The sequence below is a fragment of the Paramisgurnus dabryanus genome, chromosome 23, assembly GCF_030506205.2.
Source record: "Paramisgurnus dabryanus chromosome 23, PD_genome_1.1, whole genome shotgun sequence".
Classification (NCBI taxonomy): Eukaryota; Metazoa; Chordata; class Actinopteri; order Cypriniformes; family Cobitidae; genus Paramisgurnus; species Paramisgurnus dabryanus.
In genome coordinates this window covers 10,861,680-10,886,717 of record NC_133359.1, presented here as the reverse complement: position 1 = coordinate 10,886,717, position 25,038 = coordinate 10,861,680, and the positions used below count along the sequence as shown (strand labels likewise).

The 25,038-nt window shown below is 40.1% G+C and overlaps 1 protein-coding gene across 3 annotated transcripts; it reads right to left on the bottom strand.

The window, feature by feature from the left end:
• Nucleotides 1–1,685: 1,685 nt before the first annotated feature.
• On the bottom strand, nucleotides 1,686–24,554 carry wnk1a (WNK lysine deficient protein kinase 1a). Of its 3 annotated transcripts, none has more exons than XM_065291943.2 (24): nucleotides 23,777–24,554; nucleotides 17,612–18,761; nucleotides 13,530–13,705; nucleotides 13,208–13,428; nucleotides 11,607–11,764; nucleotides 10,132–10,220; nucleotides 9,833–10,052; nucleotides 9,411–9,702; nucleotides 9,149–9,285; nucleotides 8,900–8,986; nucleotides 8,675–8,815; nucleotides 7,794–7,867; nucleotides 7,563–7,707; nucleotides 7,244–7,360; nucleotides 7,036–7,143; nucleotides 6,873–6,927; nucleotides 6,648–6,788; nucleotides 5,837–6,549; nucleotides 4,589–4,921; nucleotides 4,071–4,501; nucleotides 3,509–3,708; nucleotides 2,849–2,953; nucleotides 2,561–2,742; nucleotides 1,686–2,487 (listed from the first exon to the last, which is right to left on the bottom strand). In XM_065291943.2, the coding sequence occupies exons 2-24, from the start codon at nucleotides 18,341–18,343 to the stop codon at nucleotides 2,203–2,205; spliced, it is 5,142 nt and encodes a 1,713-aa protein (XP_065148015.1). In that variant the 5' UTR covers nucleotides 18,344–18,761; nucleotides 23,777–24,554; the 3' UTR covers nucleotides 1,686–2,202. The 3 variants fall into 3 exon arrangements, with proteins under 3 accessions (XP_065148015.1, XP_065148014.1, XP_065148016.1); XM_065291942.2 differs by having other exon boundaries at nucleotides 6,648–6,791; nucleotides 23,777–24,553; XM_065291944.2 differs by having other exon boundaries at nucleotides 2,591–2,742; nucleotides 6,648–6,791; nucleotides 23,777–24,552.
• Between the last annotated feature and the right edge of the window lie 484 nt (nucleotides 24,555–25,038).

The following is a 25,038-nucleotide window of genomic DNA, read 5'->3' as shown; positions in this document are numbered from 1 at the left end:
ATCTTCTTGGTACAACGCCAAAGTTCGCCAGAGTTCACGGCGGCGCGGAATCACACTTGCTCAAATATGAGGTAAAATTGAATGCAAAAATACGTTTCTTTAATAATTTTATCTAAACATATATATTTTTTAATCATTATGAACATTAAACTCAATCACGTGGCTATAGCTTATGTCATTTTCGTTGTTTATATACTTTATAGATTTAAAATTACATTAATTATAGGATAATGCAGTTGTTGTGCAAAATGCATTAATGACACAATTAAACAAAACGCAAATAAACATAACATGCCGTTTCAGATGTAAATATGATGCCAATATGTATTTATTCCGATTAAATAGTATTTGAAATGAAAGTTAGTCAAGACTTTTATTTTGGAGTTTTTTTGCATGAAGGCAGTGGCGCTCAAAGTGCCATGGAAAAGACTGAAAGCTCTATAATATTTCGTTTGATGTCTGTGTATGCACAAATTTCTGTGAGCTGTGCCCCCCCTAAAAAATTGGTGCATATGACGCCACTTTGTGACCCTGCCTGTAAGATCCAGGCAAAAGTCTCATAATCTGTTAGATTAGGAGCATCAAATGTTGATTTCAATCATAAATCTTTATAGTTTTATGTAAAAATAAAATTTTATGTACAGGCAGAAAAAGTTAATATACTGCTGATAGTTAGTCACGGGACAGACAAGGCAGTGGGAGAAAAAGGTCCCAAATGTTTTATTAAGGATTTGAATATATATATATATACACAGAATATATTTTACAAGACATACACAAAATCATATACAGTCACCAAAAAGACCCTGGATGAAAGTAATGGTAAAAAACAGCAGCAATTTTGCTTCCCCCTTTTGACCCCACAAATTTTATGCAGTTTGTTGGGTTTGTAAAACATGCAGGTTACAGAAATTGATGAACAGATTTGAGTTTGTGATGAGTGGTATTCTGTGTTACTTTATGTAAATGTGGTTGTGGTCAATTAAAGAGGATTCACAAATAAATCTGTGCAGTCAAGTATCAAAAATAACAAGTAACCCTCCCTTGTCTTGATAAACGGCGCATATTCTGCATTGCAGTAACATTTTCCTTCTCTAGAGAAGTCAAGTGGATCATTTGAGAGATGAGAGGAAGTCACTTCTGCAAACGATTGGCACTCAATTTGTGGCTTAGAAAAAATGACTTTGGGAGTAAAATTATCTACTTGGTGCTGTAGTTTAATACTGTACTTTCCCTCTATATTGCTGAATGCAATACTAATGAATTTCATTTCTTTGCACTTTAAGATGGTCATAAAATTTTTTCCATTTTAATAATAAAAATGAAGTAAATAAAAATATCCTTTCATTCCTCATCTCTTCACATGTTAGGATTACATATTGAATGGCAAGGGAAGATGACATCCTGTGTTTTAAGGCTAGCTTCTTTCAAAGAGATCTGTTTTTAGACCCGAGGCTATATCCCATTGTCCCCAAATTAAGCTCTCCATCCACTTACATACAAAAAAACAAAAGGTGTGGACAGGGAGTAGTGGTGACTGTCTATTTAATATACACAGCATTTATGCCATGTATGAATATGCTTAAATGATATAAGAGTCACAAATGAACAATGCTATGAAATACAAGCTATAAAACCCTGCTCCCACCATTGCACATCTTTGTCCTTTCACTTCAACTTTATTAAAAAAAATAGGCCCCCAATACTTGCTGTTATTACTATGTAATAAAGCCATAAAACTCCTACATTCTTCATCCATCTTCTCAACATTCTAAGCTTTTATCTATGATACACCGTCAGCATCTACATAAACTCTTTCTATCCATTCGTTCACGAACAAAAGTCTTGTTTTAGGTAAACTGCAAACGCCTAGCTTGATATATTTTGTGCCATCACTGTAATTCACTGACTTTTATTTAATACAACAAGGATGGTAATTCAACCAAATGGAATAAGGCTATAATTCTGATGTATAACCAAAAAGAGAACTTAAACGGTCTAAATTTTCCATCCCTTGTATAAATGTACACATTCGACTATCCAACCCATTCCATCATCGTTGCTATCAAATAGCTGGTTTGGTCAGATTCTTGTCACATTATACAGTCCATGTAAACTGTCAGATAAATCAGGACCAGTCCTTTAGAGATCACCCCCTAATGAGCTACAGCTTTCATTGTACCAATCCCTCCTACACCGGGTTCAGCTGGCCTGTGTGGTCCGTAGGTTGGTCGACCCGCAGGTGTTTCCAGATTTGTGGGTTCCTGAGGGAATAAGGACGCCCTGCTGCAGTCCAGCATTTGGGGTTGTGGATGTCAGCGGACCCACCTGAGGCCACTGTTGTGAGCTGTAGTTGGGGCAGGTGAAGCTGTACTGAGGATTGTTCAGACATAATGGACCCTTTTGTCCGTTTACAGGGTTGGTGATGGCTGGCATGTGGCCACCCACAGGACAGAGATGACCCGGTGCTGAGAATTTGCGTGGCATCTGATAAGAAATAAATCGTAGATTCACAATATTGCACAGCCTTTATACTCTGGTTCATAGAAGTTTAACATACATCATGGGCTTGTTCGTTTTTTTTTTTCACCTGTGGCATCATGTTCTTGGCGTCCCTGGCCCAGTTATCAACCAGCAGATGGAGGTCATCTGTAAATGTGCCCTTGCGTGGCAGATTAGCAGCAGGTGCTTGGTCCTGGTCATGGATCTGTCCGTTCTCTGTTCTGACTGGGCTCGTGTTGCCTGTGGGTTACAATCAATTTCAATCGATCAAAGTATATGTTACGACTATGCATTAGTTTTCAATGAATCATTTAAAAAGTTTCCCTCAATATAATATAAGTTATACCTTGATCATGAACATCTGAGCTTGGAACAGAAGTTTCAGAAGATTTGTTCCCAGTGGATGACTGGTTAACTGAACTTTGACCACTCTGTATGCTTGCTTTGTTCCCTAAACAAATAATAAATAAAGAACTTCATCAACAAATACAGCTTTAAAGGAAAACACCACCATTTTTCAATATTTTACTATGTTCTTACCCTTAACTTAGATTAATTAATACATGCCTATCTTTTTTTAATGCATGCACTTTTAATCTTTGTACAGCGCGTTGTGAATGTGTTAGCATTTAGCCTAACCCCATTCATTCCTATGGCTCCAAACAGGGATGAATTTAGAAACCACCAAACACTTCGATGCTTTCCCTATTTAAAGACTGTTACATGAGTAGTAACACAAGTAAGTATGGTGGCACAAAATAAAACTTTTGTATGGAGCCATAGGAATGAATGGGGCTAGGCTAAATGCTAACACATTTAAGAAGCGCTGTACAAAGATTAAAAGAGCACGCGTTGAAAAAAGATAGGTATGTCTTAATTCATCTAAGTTGAGGTAAGAACATAGTAAAATATTGAAGAAACGGTGGTGTTTTCCTTTAAAAGGCATTTTATTCACATTTTTGTAAACAAATATCACAGTTAATAGGCAACCGAGTAAGTTGGATACCTTGTTGAAGAGAACTGGCCTGAGTGCCATTGGTACGGCTTGATTTGCTCCCCTTGCCCTTAGTAGGTCTCCGCCTGCCTCCTACCATGGCTATGGTAGGAGGAACCACTACAGAGGGTGGAGTTTTGCCCAGACGCTTATAGAGTTCTTCAATCTCTTTTTTCTGTTTATTCTGCAATGTCTGGATCTCAGCCAAGTGTCTGCAAATAGAAATTATTATACATGTATATATAAACACATAGACAGATAAAATGATGCATAAACATTAAAGGTGGGGTGCATGATCTCTGAAAGCAAATGTTGATATTTGCAATCAACTAAACCAACACACCCCTACCCCAATAGAATCTGGACCTTCTTTTGATAGACCCGCCCCACACATTCGCAACCCAGGCAATGATGTTGGTTAGTAGACATGCACCTTTTTGCTGATTGGCTACAAGTGTGTTTTAGTACTTGTCCCAACTCCCTTTTCCAAAGTGTTTTTTAAAAATCATGCACCCCACCTTTAATTTGTCCTATATGTCCCCTAGTATACAAAGCAAAACAAAACTTGGCGTACCTTTCCCTGAGTCTGTTCATTTCTCGTTTCAAGCCCTCAGTCTCTGGTTCAGAGTCGTTATCGCTGCTGAGGTAGTGATTGGTGATGGATGTGCTGGAAGGGGTCATCTTAAACTCTTTAGTGGTGTCCAGACCCTCAGCAGAGCTTACACTGGAAACCTTCGCTTCTGCTGTGGTCACCGAAAAGCGGCCTACTTTGATGTCAGTGCTGGAGGTCACCTGAAAACGACCTACTGTAGTGGTACTTGGAATGGATTCATAGCTTGGCCTTGGCAAGGTCTGAGATTTATGAACAGTGTTTTCAGGGCTAGAGAGAGATGATGGTGATGAAGAGGAGGAAGACGATGTTGAAGTGGGAGTGATGGAGGAAGATGAATTTACGACTGGTGGATCTGGAGCACTGCTTGGGTCCTGAACGCTGGTCACAGACACCTAAACATAGAGCAAGTACACGCTGTACAAATCTGGTAAATGTAAGACATGGAATTCAAAATGATGGTGCGGGCTACGAAGTTGTACCTGAAATCGTCCAAGTTTGAACCCGTTGTCTGGTAATGTCGTCACTGGCTGCTTTTCATCAGGGTTGGTGATTCCATCGGGTTTGGTCATTACATCAGGTTTGGTCATTCCAACAGTGGTCATTCCATCAGGTTTGGTTATTGCATCAGGGTTGGTTATACCATCAGGATTGGTTATACCATCAGGATTGGTTATTCCATCAGGATTCGACATTCCATCAGGATTCGACATTCCATCAGGTTTAGTAATTCCACCAGGGTTGGTTATTCCATGAGGTTTGGACATTTCATCAGGGTTGGTAATTCCATCAAGTTGAATTACATCCACAGAGGTCTTCAAAAGAGATTGAGTATACAAGTTAAGAAAGGGTCAGGAGTCTCTAAACTAGAATACTTTAGCAGTATCACTTTAAAAAGAGGACGGGGGACTCCATAACATACTTAGGGCGCACTCACATTATCCAAACCAAACCGCGCTCGGGCGCGTTTGACCCCCAAAGCCTGGTTTGTTTGACTAGTGTGATCGCTTCGTTCCGCGCCCCCTTGCGCGGATTGTTTAATCGCGCCGCGGCCGGGCTGCAGAGGTGGGCCGGAGCGCGGTTCACTTGGGCTCAGGCGCGGAAGGCTGTGGTGTGAGCGCAATCGCGCCTGAGCGCGATTCAAAAGGTGAAGACGTCAGTTGCGCGACCACTCATCTTCATCTGCCTCCGTAAAAACCTTTTGATGCGCGCAGCGGGGTTACGTGAATGTCCGAGCTGCGCACGTGACAGATCAACTAAGCAATATGATGACATGTGAGAGGGCTGTCTGTAATCGCGTACCAAACGACTCCGAATAAAAAAACACAGACTTATCATTACGGTGGGTTCCAGTGTTAAGAGAGCGCTTTACTTCCTGCTTTTTCAAAACAATCGCATCTTAATGACGAAAGCGCGCCCGGACTCGGATCGATAAGAAGTACAGTGTGAGTGCGTGCACCTGGGGGAGTAGGGAGGGGTGGCAATCGCGCCCAGGCATGGTTTGGTTTGGTTGGGATAATGTGAGTGCGCCCTTAAGAAGCTTTGCCCTAAATGATCCCAATTATATAGGTCTGTCAAAATATCTGGCTATACAGGTCGAAGTAAAAAGTCTATAGTTATATCAACTGGCTGTTTCTCATTGGCTCAAACTATCAAGTACAACCCTCTGCAAAAAATGCTTAGATTAAAACAAAAAATAAGTTTAAAACTGCATTTGCAGATTTACCCACCTGTTGTCTTTGTGGGGATGGCTCTGCAGATGGTGTCTGGGCAAAGCTTGTTGGGGTTCCTGCCTGTACAACAGAGGCAAAAGCACCAGCTGCAAAGTTTCCACTGGAACTGAGAGACAAACCAGCAGCTAAGCCATGAGCATTACTGATAGTGTTGGGTGGTGAGCATGTCTCTCCAGATCCTTCAGCCTGATTGGAGGAGCTCTGGGAAGTGTCCTTGAAAAGGGAACGTAGCTTTTGATCCAGAGCATGAATGTCTTCGATTCCAGGTGGCTTCCCTTGGGAGTCGCTCTCGCATTCTCCCGTCACAAGAGGGACAGAAGAGGGGATTTGCACCTGCTGGATGCTGGGTAGAGGTTGTTCTCCACCAGATGGGACCAGTAAGCTACCACTATCAACCTGCTGACCTATTGTTTGTTGAATCTGGTAAGATGCAGTAGGGGTTGGAAGTGACATTCGACGCTGGACTGGTAACTCAGCTGGAGCTGGGGAAGGCGAAGCCCGTCCTGTTCTGGTTTGTTGAGTGGATGGAGGTGTAGGAACTTGAGTGGTGACGGCTGGCAGAGATTGAACAGGGATTTGGTGTGATGACTGAGATTCAGGAGGATTACTGGTCTCTGAAGCAAAACCTCCAGTGGCAGAAATTTGGGTAGAACCAGGGACCAAGTTGGCTTGGTCCTGCTGAACACTGCTGACTGAGGTGGAATCGGACACTGGAAGTGAGAATGGAATGATAAAGTAAGTATGCATGCTGAATTGAATTTATTTTGAAAATACATACAGTTTAACTCTTAAAATATACGAATAAGACCTGGTGCGGAGTCTTCAAATGATGTGTTGGCTGAAGGTGGGCCATAGAATGGATCCCGGAGGCGAGCTTCAGGCACTGGGCTTACTATAAAGCGCCGACCTGCTGAGTGAACAACTTGTGCTGCTACGCTAGGCGGAATACCTGCTAAATAAAGGAATGCAATGAACAAAAAACAAATACAAAAATAAGTGAAACAGCAAAAGGCGGTGAAGGAAAAAAACTTACTAGGGATATTGGATGTTGAAATTTGAGGTATTTGTTGGCCCAAATTACTTATCACCTGAAGTGAAGAGAGATATACAAGTTAAAATTGGTGGTCTCTGACAATATTTCCTGATTGTTAAGATGATCTCAGTTGTGTATTAAGATCTAAAATAATGGTACATACCTGATGTTGGCTGTTTTTTGGAGCTTCACGATCTGCCTTCTGAATGACCTCACCAATCTGCTTAATGAAGGACTCCCTCTCAGTTTCCAAGATAAAATCACTTTGAACCTAAACATAACACAAATAGTGACAAGCTGAGTTAGACACAACCCAAACCTTTGAACAACTTTTCTTCCCCGTTATGCTGAAACCAAGATAAATATTTTACCATAATTTCAGCAATTTCTACAGGATTATCTCCATCTAAATCGAACTTGAATGTCACCATCTTCCTATTGTGGGTTTCTAGCTGACATTCAGCCACTCGGTCACCTTTATTAGAAATCTGTAAAAACAAACAATACAGATCAAGTACACATAAAAGTACAAACTGTCAGAACCTATATACAAAATATCCACAAAGTTGATTCTGAATAATACAAAATAATATTAATTGCGAAATACATCTAATATTAAATGTCATATGCAATACAACAAGTAATGTGAAGTGACCACTATTAAAACTGAATTCACGAGTGTAGACTTACTTCCAGGACATTGAGTTTGGCTTTGCCCATTTTATCGTGGCGTGAGCGACTGCGCACGGAGCGGCGTTGTGGTCGTTTCATAGAACGCCCCTCATGTCTGCCTTCATTTCCATCACTCAGACCAGATGCAGGATCAGAATGACCGCTAAAGGTAAACACAAAACAGCCCATCTATCATTAATACGGCGCTGTCAATAGCAACAAATGTGCTATATTAAAAAGGAGTCTCACCTCTCTGTGGAGGCTGGAACAAGAGTTGTTTGAGGTTGTGGCTGCTCCGCTGGCTGTGACACACTCGGAGATGCCTGTAACAGCAAATCAACAGAAGAAATTGACATTAACTACATGAAAAACAATTTTGTTTTTCAAACAACATTCACAGGGAAGAGATCTAGTAAATTTGTTTTACTTCAGTTTGATGTCAGGTACACAGAAATCTGACTTGAGGGGCAAAACAAAGATTCAGATTGGTGTTCGACTAATTTGAGAGGAGGTTGAAAAAAATATTTATACGCCATACAAAACTGCCAGAATGTTTGTATATACAATATCAGTTTCAAAATATACAACCATCCTTAATAATTAATGGTAAAATAATAATTAATAAATAATTATTAGTTTATTCTTTACCTTCATTATTAGCTGTATTATTATTCATTTATTATTTTAGTTCATTACAAACTATACATTTTATCAGTATGTGATTTTCCCTGAGATTGAACCCACAACCATATGCGGTGCTAATGCAATGCTCTACCACTGAGGAACTATAGACACACTATAGGTATCTAGATATCGATCACTGCACTGAACAAACACTAAATCTACACACGACAGCATCAAGTGCCGTTAGTACCTGACAGGTCTGATAAAGAAAATAAAGCTGTTCAGCATTTGGAGGTGGTGAAAAAACAGGAGGGCTGAGTTGACATGCCCATATCTGAAGCATGTGATAGCAGCAAGCACACAAGATAGGCATGAAGATCAGTCAGATTAGTGCATGAAGACAAGGAGAACAGGATGTTTGTGTAAAGCAAAATACTGGTCAGAAGCACAATATGAAAGCTTATGCGTTTTGGATAGTTCGGCCACCAGAGGGCACTAAACCATACCTGTAACACTTGAGGGCCTTGCAGAGCCTGGGGTAAAGTGACAGTCTGAGGTGCAGTGCTGCCATCCTGAGTTGGCTGATGGTACTGCAGGGGGACAACAGGCTGAACGGCAGGGTTCAGAGTGGTTGGCTGACCCATGACCTGAAAGGAAAGTCAATGCATTAGTATCTGGTTTATGTTTAACTAACAACATATAAAAAAACAAAACATGTTGTTTGTGTGTACCTGTGGTGAAGCTGCAGTTACAGGCTGAGGGATAGAGCCTGGGGTCAAAGTACCGCTAGACTGCTGCAGAGGGGCCTGCACTGGGGGCTGTGATGGATGATGTAGAAAAATGTATCAAGCTACTCTTTATTGTTTCCAGTAATTAAAGTTTTTTATACAGCACCATTTAAATCAAAGTAAAACTTTTATACTTATGCATTCACTGAAAAGTAAAAGTAACGAAGGAGGAAGAAAGAAAAAGTGGCTCACGGTGGTTTGTGGATGAGTCATGGTGTGCTGTGTGGGCAGCTGTGGGTCAGGCTGTACAGAGCTGAAAGATGTGCCTGACTGAACAGTATGAGGATCGGGAACAATTATAGGCCCTTGGGTGTCCACAAACCCCATAGCTGTGAGATAATAAGAAACTTTGTCATATTTAGAACTTAAATATTTTATTTGTATTCCCATCGTGTAATTTAAAAATTCTTATATTGCTCAGCAGGGGCAGAAGACAAAAGCAAAGGTTACTAACTAGAAGCTGAGGCTCCCGGCTGCTGGTGTTGGTCAGCCTCATGTTCATCAGACTCGGAAATAACTGGAGCCAGGGCAGGCCCAGGGGGTTTAGCAATGGTCTGAATGTGAACTCCAGGCGGTTGTGTCCCATTCTGAGCCTGGATTTCGCTCTCTTGCTCCAACTTCCTCTTTTCCTGCTCTTCCCTTACAAGTTTTCTCTGCTCTCGCTTTCGGGAGATCAGGGATACTCTGTCCTTTATGGCCTTTGCAATGGTCTTGTGGTCCCCCTCGCAAACATAGCCAGACTCAACCTGGAGATCAAGGATGAACCATAATTAACTACCCAACAATGTGCATACAAAGACGCAATCTTGCATTTTTAAAGCTGATTTTGGGTGAAAAGCTGCAGTGTTAATAATGCAATTGTAAAGGTATTTTTACCATTTCTTGGGCAACATCCTCTGGGACATCTTTATTCAAGTCAAAGGAAAACTCAATGGCCTCATTCTCCTTGTATTTCCCTTTAAGTTTCTTTACGTCTTCAATGCGCAGCAGTAACTTTATAGCCACCAGCTCTCCATCGTCCTCCTCAGCAAGTTCAACACGAACCCCCGTCTCTTCCTGGAAAAAGGCATGGCTTAGGAGGTCCTTGATGCAATACCTGAAAAATTGTTAAAAATCAGCAACCTATTTTTACATTTTGGAAATACAGCATCTGTTTTAGCGGAATGTTAGCACACCTCTCATCTTTAATCTGACGTATACAACCCTCGATGATCTCCTTTACTTCAGGAATCGCCACCTTGTCGAAGCTGCCTGGCTTCACCCCCTGTAAATTTAGCACAGTGGAAACAATCAAAGTGGTTTCAAGCTTTTTTCTGTCCCAGAATGTAGCCCTTGAAGATACGAGGGGTTTAATTTTGATTCTTTAGAATAAATATTTGTAATTTATAAAAAAATTTATATTTTCCATGATTCTTTTTGGCATAATAATTTTTTTAGCTTTGAGTTTAGATTTAATTGAGTGAGTAATTAAATACACATAGCTGTTGATGTTATATTACCATACATTATGCGCTTTCATTTTACCCAAAATATTTGTAAAAATTAAAACAAAAAAAGTGTGATACTTGACATTACATATTAAAATTTTATAACAGGAAGTGAAATATCAACCCCACCTCTATTTAAAGGATTAGTCCATTTTCTTAAAAAAAAAATCTAGATAATTTACTTACCTCCATGTCAACCAGAATGTTGATGTTTTTATGAAAACATTCCAGGATTTTTCTCATTTTAATGGACCCCAACATTTAACAGTTTTAATGCAGTTTAAAATTGCAGTTTCAAAGGACTCTAAACGATCCCAAACGAGGCATAAGGGTCTTATCTACCAAAACAATTGTAATTTTTGGCAAAAAATAAAATAAAAATTTAAATCACAAAACTTCTCGTCTTCCTCCGGTCGTGTGACGCAACAGCACGACCTCACGTAATACATCAAGATGTCATGCATGATGTATCAAAACTACGCCCCAGTGTTTACAAATCTGGAGAAAGACGACCGTTCCGACGTTGTTGTATCTGGAATGATATTAATTAATGTTTTTGTGTCAGTTTATTGTTTAAAATGGTCCGCAAATGTGCGTTTCATATATGTAACACGTGACCTTTCGACATCATTACGCAATTACGTGAGGTCACGCTGGCTCGTCACACAGCCAGGAAGGAGAGTAGTTGTGATTTAAAAGTGCATATTTTTTATTTTTCTTGCCAAAAATGACAATCGTTTGGCTAGATAAGACCCTTATGCCTCGTTTGGGATCGTTTAGAGTCCTGGAATGTTTTCCTCAATAAACATAATTTCTTCTCGACTGAACAAAGAATCAACACTTTGGATGACATGGTGGTGAGTAAATTATCTAGATTTTTTTCAAGAAAATTGACTAATCCTTTAATACAATTTTACAGACATCCTTTCACTTGACACTAATTTTGCTACTTCTGGGAAAGGACCATCCACACTTAAAAAATGTATTAGATTTACTGGTAGAGTGAGAAAAACAACTTACCACTGTGTAAGAAGAAAGCAAAAAAAAAATACCCTCAACACAGGGCAAAAAAGTAAAAGAGAAACCTAAGACAGTGCAGCAAACAGGGGGAGAGTGAGTGCGTGGGGGCTCTCTCCCTCTGCCGGTGGAGGGTGTGAACTTACGCTAGTGACTCTGCGATAGATCTGAGCCGCATTTTGACACTCGGAGTACGGGTACTCAGAAGTAGCCATCTCCAGCATACACATCCCAAAGGCATATACATCCACTGACTCGTCATACTTCTCCTCATACATCTCAGGCGCCATGAATTCAGGAGTACCTTAAATTAAAAGATCATGGTTCAGAACTCTCTCAGTACCCTATTACACCCTCTCTGTGAAGAGATGAGAGGAAGATGATGCTGTTGCTGAAGGTCCGCTGCAGTGAAACCTGCGAGAAAAGAGAAAGGTGGAGGGAAGAAGAGCAAAAGGGGGATAGGAAGTAAAAATAAAAAAGAGGGAGGGGAAACTGCCCTCAGTTAGACTGAAATGATAAGCAGCCCAAGTTTCTCCATGTAAGACCTCGAAGGGTGGGGCAGTATATGAGGGTATTGAAACTGATGCAGAGAACTCCCTAGGCCTGGACTGACCAAACGACTCTTTAAAGAGACGACTTATCGATTGATTTATTTTAAAGCCATTGAAATGTGGCTAAAACGAGTCTATGGTCAGGGGCCTTTACCACAAACCAAAACACTAGCTATGGAAAAATATACCTTCCATTTAAAACACATACCTTTGGATAAACCTGTGAAGAAAATGTGTTAAGGCTAAACAATTCAAATGCATTACACTCCATAGCTTACTGAGAAGTGAGGTTCTGTGCATCAGGTGAACTAGCAACCCAAAGTTACCCATTGACAAAGGTCTCACACAGACAAACTTCCCATATTTATAATAGATTCAGATTGATGTGTGTCACATAATACTGGTGGACTTACCAGGCTCATTTTCTGCATACTTACTGTCTGTACTGCAGTACACTAAATAATCCTTAAAGCAGAATAATGGGACACCTGAAATTAGAGCCTAAGGCTTCCAGAACAGAAAACAAAACAAACAAAAAAGAAAGACTCAAAGCTAAAAGTACAAGGGAGATGAGCAGATAGTTTAAAGCTTTGAGCTCCAGACACTGACACGTTAAAAGAAAACAAGTATGTCCTTATGGGGGAAAAATGAACAAGTTCATTAGCATCGTCATCATTAAATCATGGTTCACTGAAGAAACAGACCACAAATTTCCAAACCAGAGCAAAGGTCACTCACAGTACCTGCCAGCCCAGGGCTCAGCTCTAGCTTTAGTGTGATCCTTGATCAGATCAAGTTTCCCTGCAGACGGTTCAAAATACACCTACGTACATAACAGCTCCAGAACTACTTACTCTTTCTGTGGGTACCTGAAAATGTGGCCTGTATGCAATGAAAACAGAAGAGAGAAGAAAACTAAGCTTAAACTAAAAGGGGCTTCAACAATTCGACTTCCATAAAGCGGGAGCCCTGGTTTGCTGCGGTTTGAGCGGTCAGGGAAACGCTGTGGTCTGCTTTCTCACCACACTGGTGTTAAAACTTGCTTTGAAAAGAAGCAGAAGAAAAGAAACTTTGGGAAAAAGAAACATGGAATGAAGGATTTGCTCTTCCCCCGACCAAAAATCTTAGCAGCCAAATTGACATAGATTTCGACCTGAGGCGGTTACAGTTTACACAGGTTACACAACTGGTCGTACCTATGACACTTTTGGCAAAGGAAGTCCTCTTGAGGGTAGCCAGACCCAGATCTCCGATCTTGACTGATCCGGTGGGGCCGGTGATGAAGATATTGTCACACTTGAGATCCCGGTGAATGATGGGGGGCGACCTGGTGTGGAGAAAGTGCAGACCCTTCAGAATCTGTCTGCACCAGCTGCGCAAAACTTTGATCTTCATCTCCTTGAACCGTTTCAGATACCTGCACCAGGAACAAGCAAATCATAGAAAGGGTTGATGACGTATTGTGTTTATAAACGTATGACAGGAACAAATAAAAAACCTCATGCAATATTGACTCACGTCTTGAGCGTTCCAGATGTCATGAGTTCAGTCACCAGGACAATACACTTCCTCCCTTTCAAGGATGACGACTCCCAAGAGTCATAAAACCGAACTATGTTTGGATGTTGAAGGCCCTTCAGCATTCCGGCTTCCTCCTTGAAACGCTGCCGTTCTGTCTTGGACAACTTGCGGTCCTAGAAATATTTTAATGTTTGATATTACAATACGGTCATAATCAGCATAAGTCTATTTTTAAGCTTCCAAGAAGTGAAACTAACAAATGTTAATGACACAAACCCTTCCTATTGTGACATTACTACAATATTGTACATCATATTAAATGTAACGTACAATACACACATCTTATTGAATAGTTCACAAATCATATTTAAAACTCAGAGTATGTATGTGAATTAGGGGTGCGCCAATAAATCGGCCAATGTGCTTGCTATGCTTCTCAATGAATTACTATGAAATGCCGCTACATCCAACAGCCAGAAGGCGCTCTACTGCAGACACTAAATATGCGCCCCAGTAGAAGAACTCACACACATCTCCAGGAAATGACTTAAACATATATTTATATTGCTGTTCTTCAAACCTTTTCAGGTATTTTCATGATAATATAGAATATGTATAATAATTATGTTTGACGAGTGTTGCTTTTTCAAATGCAAGTTATAAATGACTCAAACTAACTGATTTCAGATCGATAAGGACTTACTGATCAAAAGCTGTTATACATGAAATAGCTGTGCATAATATCTAATAGCTGTGCAATTCAGAATATTTATCGCCAGGTATTATTAGTGTATATTTATCGTTGCATCCCTAATGTGAATAGTAATGGTAAACAGCTCAGAATTTTTTTTTGCCTTCGTAACTTTAAATTCCCCAATAGCAGTAGATGCTATTACATAAAGCTACAATAACAGGCATGTATTCACATTTCTTAATAAAATACAATCTTATAACCGGGAAGGGAGCTTTTCTGACACCTCTAAGTGTGGTGAAAGCAAAAAACAAAAATAAACAAAACTATCAAAAGGAGTATTTCCTTTAATGCAAAGTAAAAAAAGAGATTTCGCTGTGTTATATAGTGCCTGTGGTTTCACAGGGGAAATCATGCTGCAAAACATTTTCTGCTATCAAAGGTGACGGATATTTGCAACAATCTGTCTCTGACTGCAGCTACAACAATGAACTTAGTTTTGGTTGACCTACATTTGGTGCAGTCAGCTGCCATTTATGGAATGAGAAACATTTAGTCGTGACTTGCCTTTTGCCAAGCCCAGCAGAACGGCCATTCACCCAAAGTTTAAACTATCACAACCTCTTATGTTTTAATGTAACCCACTTAACTGTATTTAGCATACTGCCTTAAGGGGTGAAAACCATTTCAATGGTGGTTAACGTGGAGAGAGAGGTTTGCCTTGAACCCCCACCCTACTAATTTCGCCAATTCCTCTCTGGTAAAGCACTTCCAATAAACATTTTCAAATATGTGAAGCTCTCAACTGTCTGCGGGAGTGTTTTCTGAGAGAAGGGGAAGTCCATACACTAAATTCCTGGCATGAATCCTGGTCACATGTGAGGGCACATACCAGTGCATACAGGAGATAAAAGATTAGCAGGTTTGATTAGAGGAACCAACAAGAGGATCTTAAACACACCTGAATTTAAATAACAAACCATTTGCTTATAAACCAAGATTGTGCCCTTTGAGCTTGTATCTTGAATATTTATCTTGGGCTGATAATGTAGTTTAGTGGGTTGGTCATAAGTGCACAGTTCTAAATGCTTACAAGGGACCGCAAAGAGAGGTTGGACATTTATATGCTTCATCTATCAGCCTATACTGTTAGTCAGCCATCAAAATAACTATCAACAAAGCTATTTATTAAAACTTATCTCATGAGATATGCAAAGTCTATAGTTAGATCAAGCTTTCCTTGTTAATATTTACTAAGAAATCAAACAAAATAGAAAATAGTGTTTTGAAGGAGTTTCCCAATCACTTCTGGCATCTGACATAATTCAAACAAACAGATCGCTTCAACCCAAACATAAAACAGTAGTTAATCTAATTTTGTTCTGCTGGCCCATTTGGGATGCTCAAACAAACACAGATGCTTTAAAAACACAGTAGGGTTTACATTCCTATGGCAAAGCAACTCACAAATGGCTTACTTACAGTTTTACATATTAAGCTAGAATAGATAAGTATTTTGCAACAACATAACCTTCTAAAGGGCACAAACCTAGCTATAATAAATTAAATAAAACTGTACAAAATGTGTACAATAATTATTTTAACAGGTGTCCATGTAGATGCAAGGGTTTAAATAGATTTAAAGTGACCCAGTAAAAGGATTCACGTGTAGGGCGAAAAGCAAATGCAGGACAGCTGGGGAAAAACTTATGCAGTTCTTGGAAAGTTAGTGATGATGATTTCATTTTGTGAATAAATATTTTACAGGAGTTTTAATTAGTTCATTTTAGGTGAAAGTAAGGGTAAATACACAAAATTCACTTCTCTAATACAACAGAGAATTGCGGTCCATTGGGAAATATTGTTCTGATTTATTTGCCATGTGAGAAAGTCAAGTAATGTGGGAGGGGAATATCCCAGTGTTTAACACAAGCATTTAAGACAGATGGAAATCTGGGGAAATATGTAAGCCCATCCCTCTTTTGTAGCATCGGCACTTGCGACTTGGAATCAAATCGTTCCACACAGGCAGAGACAAATATAGAGTCAGCAAGAAATGAAAGCACAGTAAAAAAGAGAGGAGCTAGAGAGCGAGGCTTTTGTTTCAACATGGGTTGAGATGACTAGGCCTAAGGGGCATGTGCAAGAGCTCACGTGGTGCTGCCTTGTCATCTCTCTGCATGAGAAATGGCAGCAGGGGGTGGAGAAAGGCAAAAAGAGGCCTTGTAAAACCTTGGCAAACCGGCTCACCACACTTCTTATAGGAGATTACAAATGCTTCGATGGTTAAACTTGACCCACTTTTGAAACTGCACTTTCATGTGGCAACAAAACATAAAATGTTTTTGGCTGACTTCCTCTCATTGCTTCTTCCTGGTATAAACGAGACAAAGGATGTTTCTGCATGCAAACAGAGACTTATAATAAGTGGGTCACACAACTATGAGCCAGTATTTTTCCGAAAGAACAACTTTTGCCATGTATCCTGCAATGGCGGTGTGGTCTTTCATCAATCACACCACAGCTATGAACCTTAAAGTGATTTCTTCTAATTTTATTGTATCATAAAACAATAAAAACAATGATTTCAAACATATTCATTGTGTAAAAAGAGATATGTAATTATCCCACAGACTCACAGTTGCGATAATGAGTGCTATTAAAACTTAATCTGACAATTTATAGAAAATGTAGACATTGTCCTAAAGTATAATTTTTATACGTTACTTAGGATTGGCTGCGTTTATGTGTCATACAGTTTACAATACCAATCTAATGGTCTAATTGTTCTAACTAGGAAATAAGGATTTTCTATTTAAGGATGGTATTACAATACTGGCGTCTCAGTCAATAATGAGAACAGCTACAAAAACACTGGCCAAATGCCAGATGGGTTAAGTGTCAGGGGTGTGTATGCTCCCAAGGTGTGACTAAAGGACCAGTAAAAGTGTCTTCCTTTTTGTAAAGGGATTACTGAGTAAAGAGAAATTAAAGATCAACCAAACAAGGTGATGACAAATCATATGAGGGGTTGTAGGTGGAGCGTTGAAGTTAAAATCAAACTGGCTAGTCACAAGATTCTCATTTCAAGACCTGCAAGGTGCTGTACTGAAATATTTTCAGGCCAGAGATGCAATAGGCTGTATAATTTAGAATATCACTTGCATAAGGTTCAAAAAGCAGATCAGATAGAGATTTAGCATAGTAAGAGGCCCAAACAAGGTCAGTTATTGCACTTTGTCATCCATGAATAAGTGATTATTCATTATTTCGATGACATGATGGCCTACCCATTGAAAGTAGGCATCTAGTTTTACCTTTTTTTACATTTTAAACAAAGGAACATTAAACATAAAAAATACAAGACTCTTGAGAATCTCTTGCTTACCTGTAACTCACACCATGCCACCTCCACAGTAGTTTCGGTATCCAGGCCCTTGTAGACGGTCTTGAAAGAGCCACGTCCAATCTCAATGTCAAACTTTAAAAAGCGCCCATCTGGTGACGTCCCGACTGCCTTTGTCTCCACTTCCTCAATGTCCTCCTGCTCCTTCTTCTCAGCTTCTCGCAGCTCAGCCTTGGCTTTTGCCTTCTCTTTATCTTCTTCATCCTTCTCATCTTGGGATTTTGCATCAATGGTATCTCCAGAAATTGGTGAAGCAGCCAAACATGGCGGTTCTGCAGAAAGAATCAACTCGGCATGTCCGGTGGAACCAATCAACACTGGCTGTGACTCTATTGCTGCCTCGACCCTGACACCATCTCCTTCTCCATCAATGATGTTCTTTACTGATGCAACCATCTCCCCAGAGAGTACAGGTGGTGTGACTTTGATTTCCAGGGTAGGAGGTTCAGATACAGGAGCAGGGCAGTCTGCTGAGGTGGCTAGGATACAGTTCTTGCTGGGCAGCTCCAGGGCCGTGGCATTGGAGTCGTTGATAACACTGCGACGAAAGAATCGATGCTCTGCCCTCAGCAGGTCCCTCTCCATGGTGTGGTGCCGGCGTCGGACCTCCACACCTAGACGCTCGCCCACCAGCGAGTCTGAGCTGGAGCCGTTAACGTTCTTTGGAGGGGGGGACAGAAACTTGACCATGTTGTCTGTGATATTTTCAGACATTTCTCCACTCAGTGGAGTGAGCTTTTGGGTCAAACCCTATATACTATCCATGCAACCACAGAAAAGGCCAGAGTATGATAATATGGTAACGAATCAACCTTAAACCAAGTGTATATTCTCCAAACTCCAGTTCAGATAAAGTCAATACTTTTGTAAACCAAACTGTTGGAAAGAATCACAGGGAGTTCTCTGTGATAAAAGTAACGCAAGATCCATGCACAGATCAAGATATGCTGTTGACGATAATATACGGGAGCCGTTGTATCCAGTTCACCCATTCTGTAGAGAACTGAGGGTTACATTCAATTCAGATTAAGGGGTCATTGAGAGGGGAAGGGCAGTAGCCTGCTGATAAATGTAATGATCACTTTCAATCCCAATGTCGAGCCAGGTCGCAAAGTTAAACCCTTCAAATTCACTGAAAGAGACAGGAAAGGAATGTTAGGTGCTAAACTAATTTACACTTCAACAGAATAAAAGAGCTGAACATATGCACTGAATTACTTTTCCATTAACTAGGAAAGTTTTAACTAGTTATGTTGGCTTGAGAAAGCCAACATACTGTTGTTGCACTTAAACTTATTATTATTATTATTATTATGTTGGCTTGAGAAAGCCAACATACTGTTGTTGCACTTAAACTTATTATTATTATTATTCTTTTTCTTCTGAGACTAAAATTTCTAACTCTAACTCGTCCTAGAGCTTTCAAGCTACAGCCATCAAACTTTGGACATACCTTCGGTCTGATCTGACTCGAGTTGCTATATCTTTTCTAACTGATGGGACCTTCCGAATTCCTAAACGGGGCGCTGAAACACCCCAAAATTTCCATTGACTTAACATTGAGACAAACTTTGACGGGTCATAGCTGCGAGTGAGAAACTTGTAGAAACTTGTGGCTTACCACATTTAAGGAGGCTGACAGGCTCTGTAAGAACATACCTCACAATGGGGTGTAAGCTGTACCCCTGGGGTGTAAGGGGCCCCCAAAATTTCCCATTGACTTATAATGGGGCAGGAAACATGCCCATAAAAGGGAATAAAAGCGTCCCAGATGGAATATCTTCACTTTAGAGTGTCTTAGAGACATGGGGGTGGGCTAATTTTACTCAAGCATCCAATCAGTCTCTTAGGATCACCCCAGAGCTATTAAGCCACGCCCCTAGCAACAATTTTGGGTACCCTAGCAACATCTCCCATAGACTACCATTATAAAAAGCCCAGATGGATATCTTTGCACCAGAGTGTCATAGAGACATAGGGGTGGGCTCATTTTACTCAGGCATCCAATCAGTCTCTTGGGATTCTTATTGAGGTATTAAGCCACGCCCCTAGCAACAAAATATGAAGACCCTAGCAACATAATAAACAAAGCCTTATATCTCTGGATCTGAACATCGTAGAGACACAGGGGTTGGACCGTTTTACTTGTGGCTTGAAGTGTAATCATTATGGGATACCAATTTTCTCCCTAGCAACCAAACTTAGTACCCTAGCAACGGAATAAACAAAGCCTTATATCTCCGCATCAGAACATTGTAGAGACACGGGGGTTGGACCGTTTTACTTGTGGCTTGAAGTGTGATCATTATGGGATGCCAATTTTCTCCCTAGCAACCAAACTTAGTACCCTAGCAACGGAATAAACAAAGCCTTATATCTCCGCATCAGAACATTGTAGAGACACGGGGGTTGGACCGTTTTACTTGTGGCTTGAAGGGTGATCATTATGGGATGGCAATTTTCTCCCTAGCAACCAAACTTAGTACCCTAGCAACGCAATAAATGTTAGCTTCATGCTAGCTTCCTGCTAATCATGCTAGCTTCATGCTAATTATGCTAACATCATGCTAGCTTCATGCTAATCATACTAGCTTCATGCTAATCATGCTAACATCATGCTAGCTTCATGCTAATCATGCTAGCATCATGCTAACTTCATGCTAATCATGCTAACATCATGCTAGCTTCATGCTAATCATGCTAACATCATGCTAGCTTCATGGTAGCTTCATGCTAATTATGCTAACATCATGCTAGCTTCATGCTAATCATACTAGCTTCATGCTAATCATGCTAACATCATGCTAGCTTCATGCTAACATCATGCTAGCTTCATGCTAATCATGCTATCTTCATGCTAGCTTCATGCTAATCATGCTAGCATCATGCTAATCATGCTAACATCATGCTAGCTTCAGGCTAATAATGCTAGCATCATGCTAGCTTCATGCTAGCTTCATGCTAATCATGCTAACTTCATGCTAGCTTCATGCTAATCATGCTAGCATCATGCTAGCTTCATGCTAATCATGCTAACTTCATGCTAGCTTCATGCTAATCATGCTAGCATCATGCTAGCTTCATGCTAATCATGTTAGCTTCATGCTAATCATGTTAACATCATGCTAGCTTCATGCTAATCATGCTAGCTTCATGCTAATCATGCTAGCTTCATGCTAATCATGTTAGCATCATGCTAATCATGCTAGCATCATGCTAGCTTCATGCTAATCATGCTAGCATCATACTAGCTTCATGCTAATCATGCTAGCATCATGCTAGCTTTATGCTAATCATGCTATCATCATGCTAGCCTCATGTTAAATTATGCTAGCTTCATGCTAGCTTCATGCTAGCTTCATGCTAAATCATGCTAGCTTCATGCTAAATCATGTTCGCTTCATGTTAAATCATGCTAGCTTTATCTTAAATCATGATAGCTTCATGCTAAGTTGTCAAACTCTACTCTCAGACTAGGCTTTCTCAAGCCAACATAAAGTTTGTTCCGACGAACTTTTCTATCTAGTTATTCTTTTTCTTCTGAGACTAAAATTTCTAACTCTAACTCGTCCTAGAGCTTTCAAGCTACAGCCATCAAACTTTGGACAGACTTTCGGTCTGATCTGACGAGGTGTGCTATATCTTTTCTAACTGATGGGACCTTCCGAATTCCTAAACGGGGCGCTGAAACACCCCAAAATTTCCATTGACTTAACATTGAGACAAACTTTGACGGGTCATAGCTGCGAGTGAGAAACTTGTAGAAACTTGTGGCTTACCACATTTAAGGAGGCTGACAGGCTGTGTAAGAACATACCTCACAATGGGGTGTAAGCTGTACCCCTGGGGTGTAAGAGGCCCCCAAAATTTCCCATTGACTTATAATGGGGCAGGAAACATGCCCATAAAAGGGAATAAAAGCATCCCAGATGGAATATCTTCACTTTAGAGTGTCTTAGAGACATGGGGGTGGGCTCATTTTACTCAAGCATCCAATCAGTCTCTTAGGATCACCCCAGAGCTATTAAGCCACGCCCCTAGCAACAATTTTGGGTACCCTAGCAACATCTCCCATAGACTACCATTATAATAAGCCCAGATGGATATCTTTGCACCAGAGTGTCATAGAGACATAGGGGTGGGCTCATTTTACTCAGGCATCCAATCAGTCTCTTAGGATTCTTATTGAGGTATTAAGCCACGCCCCTAGCAACAGAAAATGAAGACCCTAGCAACATAATAAACAAAGCCTTATATCTCTGGATCTGAACATCGTAGAGACACAGGGGTTGGACCGTTTTACTTGTGGCTTGAAGTGTAATCATTATGGGATGCCAATTTTCTCCCTAGCAACCAAACTTAGTACCCTAGCAACGGAATAAACAAAGCCTTATATCTCCGCTTCAGAACATCATAGAGACACGGGGGTTGGACCGTTTTACTTGTGGCTTGAAGTGTGATCATTATGGGATGCCAATTTTCTCCCTAGCAACCAAACTTAGTACCCTAGCAACGGAATAAACAAAGCCTCATATCTCTGCATCAGAAAATTGTAGAGACACTGGGGTTGGACCGTTTTACTTGTGGCTTGAAGGGTGATCATTATGGGATGCCAATTTTCTCCCTAGCAACCAAACTTAGTACCCTAGCAACGCAATACATGTTAGCTTCATGCTAGCTTCCTGCTAATCATGCTAGCTTCATGCTAGCTTCATGCTAATCATGCTAGCTTCATGCTAATCATGCTAACTTCATGCTAGCTTCATGCTAATCATGCTAACTTCATGCTAGCTTCATGCTAATCATGCTAACATCATGCTAGCTTCATGCTAATCATGCTAGCATCATGCTAATCATGCTAGCATCATGCTAGCTTCATGCTAACTTCATGCTAATCATGCTAGCTTCATGCTAGCTTCATGCTAATCATGCTAGCATCATGCTAGCTTCATGCTAATCATGTTAGCTTCATGCTAGCTTCATGCTAATCATGCTAACATCATGCTAGCTTCATGCTAATCATGCTAGCATCATGCTAGCTTCATGCTAATCATGCTAGCATCATGTTAGCTTCATGCTAATCATGTTAGCATCATGTTAGCTTCATGCTAATCATGCTAGCATCATGCTAGCTTCATGCTAGCTTCATGCTAATCATGCTAGCATCATGCTAGCTTCATGCTAATCATGCTAGCATCATGCTAGCTTCATGCTAATCATGCTAACATCATGCTAGCTTCATGCTAATCATGCTAGCATCATGCTAGCTTCATGCTAATCATGCTAACATCATGCTAGCTTCATGCTAATCATGCTAACTTCATGCTAATCATGCTAGCTTCATGCTAATCATGCTAACTTCATGCTAATCATGCTAGCATCATGCTAGCTTCATACTAATCATGCTAGCATCATGCTAGCTTCATGCTAATCATGCTAACATCATGCTAGCTTCATGGTAAATCATGCTACCTTCATACTTAAACATACTAACAGCCAGATAGCCTACTAAACTAAACTTATGTCAAACCGTTTTAAACGTTCAGGCTACGCTTTCTCAAGCCAACATAAAGTTTGTCTTCAAACTTTACTATCTAGTTAGAATATGCAATGGTGTGATATTTCTAAAGATAATACACAGTTTGTATTATAACAATGACCAGTCATACTGAAACGTTAACTTAAGATCGACAGTAGAAGTACGTTAGCATTAAGTAAAAACGTTACTTAGATTTAAACCCTGAGGTAATTTTTTTATCTTAAATTTGTCAACTAACGTTAACTAGAATATTCTTTAAAAGTCTGAGTATGTTATTTTTTGTATATATTTAGAAACAATACTGAAGTAATTTTAACGAACTACTCGTTCAAAATACAAACTGTATCGCTTTCTTAGTGAGCATATTTCAATAGGTTAACGTTAGAATCTTCCTTCCTATGTGAACATTTTAAAACCACATCAAGACAAATAAAATAAATAACGTTACGACATCTCAAACCATCGCTACCAGTCGTCTGTTTCAATTCTTAATTTACTATTTACTCAAAGTAAACACCACAGATTAATTTAAATGCATAAATATTTCGTTAGGACTACGGTTAATTTTATTAAACACCCCTGCCGCCACAGCTGTGGTAAAAACTTACCATAACGTTAAGTTTCATCGTCATTTTCAGTCTTGAGTGAAAATAAAACGGCCATCTCCAGGTTTAACCGGTAATTCCCCTGACGCGCGAGCTCAGTTTTGAAAATAGCGATTAACAAACGCGATTCGTGTAACCCAATGTCTCTACACTAATTTTTAAAATAATGTGTTGATTTTTTTAGTTGACAAAATCGACTGAATTCTCCAAAATGGGTAAATGTCGGCTACCAACGGCTCTACTCCAAACCGACTCGAGCGAAACTGCGAAGTTCGAATGTCAAACAGAAACAGTGAACGTTACAGCCGCGTGCCGCTTCCGCTAATGGGTGCTCGCGAGACTGCAGACAACGCAGCTTCTCTTTGTTATTCCCTTTCAACTGACCTCGATTAATTTTCCTCATTCGCTCATCTCGTGCACGCCTTCGTCCGTGCAAACGATGTATTCACAGCGGACGTTACACTATGGCCATGGATAGGATGCAAAATAACGATCGAAAAGACTGTGAGACTCTGTCAGTTTATGCCGACACGAAACTTGGCTTTGGGTGTAGCACGCGAGCGCCGCGCGGCTCTATTGTTGACAGTGACGGATCCCCCATGAATGTAAACGATTTGCACGCTCGAGGTTCAAGGCTACGCAGTCTACATGCCATCGATTATCTACAATTTTATCATCATGCAAACGCAAGCTACGCGAACAAACCGGTTTTCGAGATCAACAATAAACCAGGCTGTGTCCACTCCCCCTGCTGCTTGTCTTGTCTTTTTCTGAATGATCTACAGTTAGAACATAGCGCCCCCTGTTGACGTATTAAGTGAATGATGTAAGGCCTATTATAAAGGGATCAAACGCCACCAACAGGCGTTGTACGTCTGATGTCTATAAATTTGCTTGATAAAATTTACCTTAAAATGTAAGCTGTTCAATTTTTAAAATGCAGGTTAAAACATAGTAAATAAAAATATAAATGACACACGGAATTCATTAATTAATTACATGACCTTAATATTTTTGTCCAATTTTGTTAAATTGCATAAAATAAAAAATAACCAATTTAGTATATATTGCAATATTTTTAATATGTCATATATTCACTGAAAGTCACTGAAACTTAAACGTGTATAACACAAAAAAATACGGTCGGACTGCGTTGTTTTTCTGTGCGATAAATGTATTTTAAAAACCGTAAACGCGAAACAACCTAACTTTTCTATCAAGAAATCTATCAAGATTTGCAACTTATTTTTAACGTGACCTTCGGA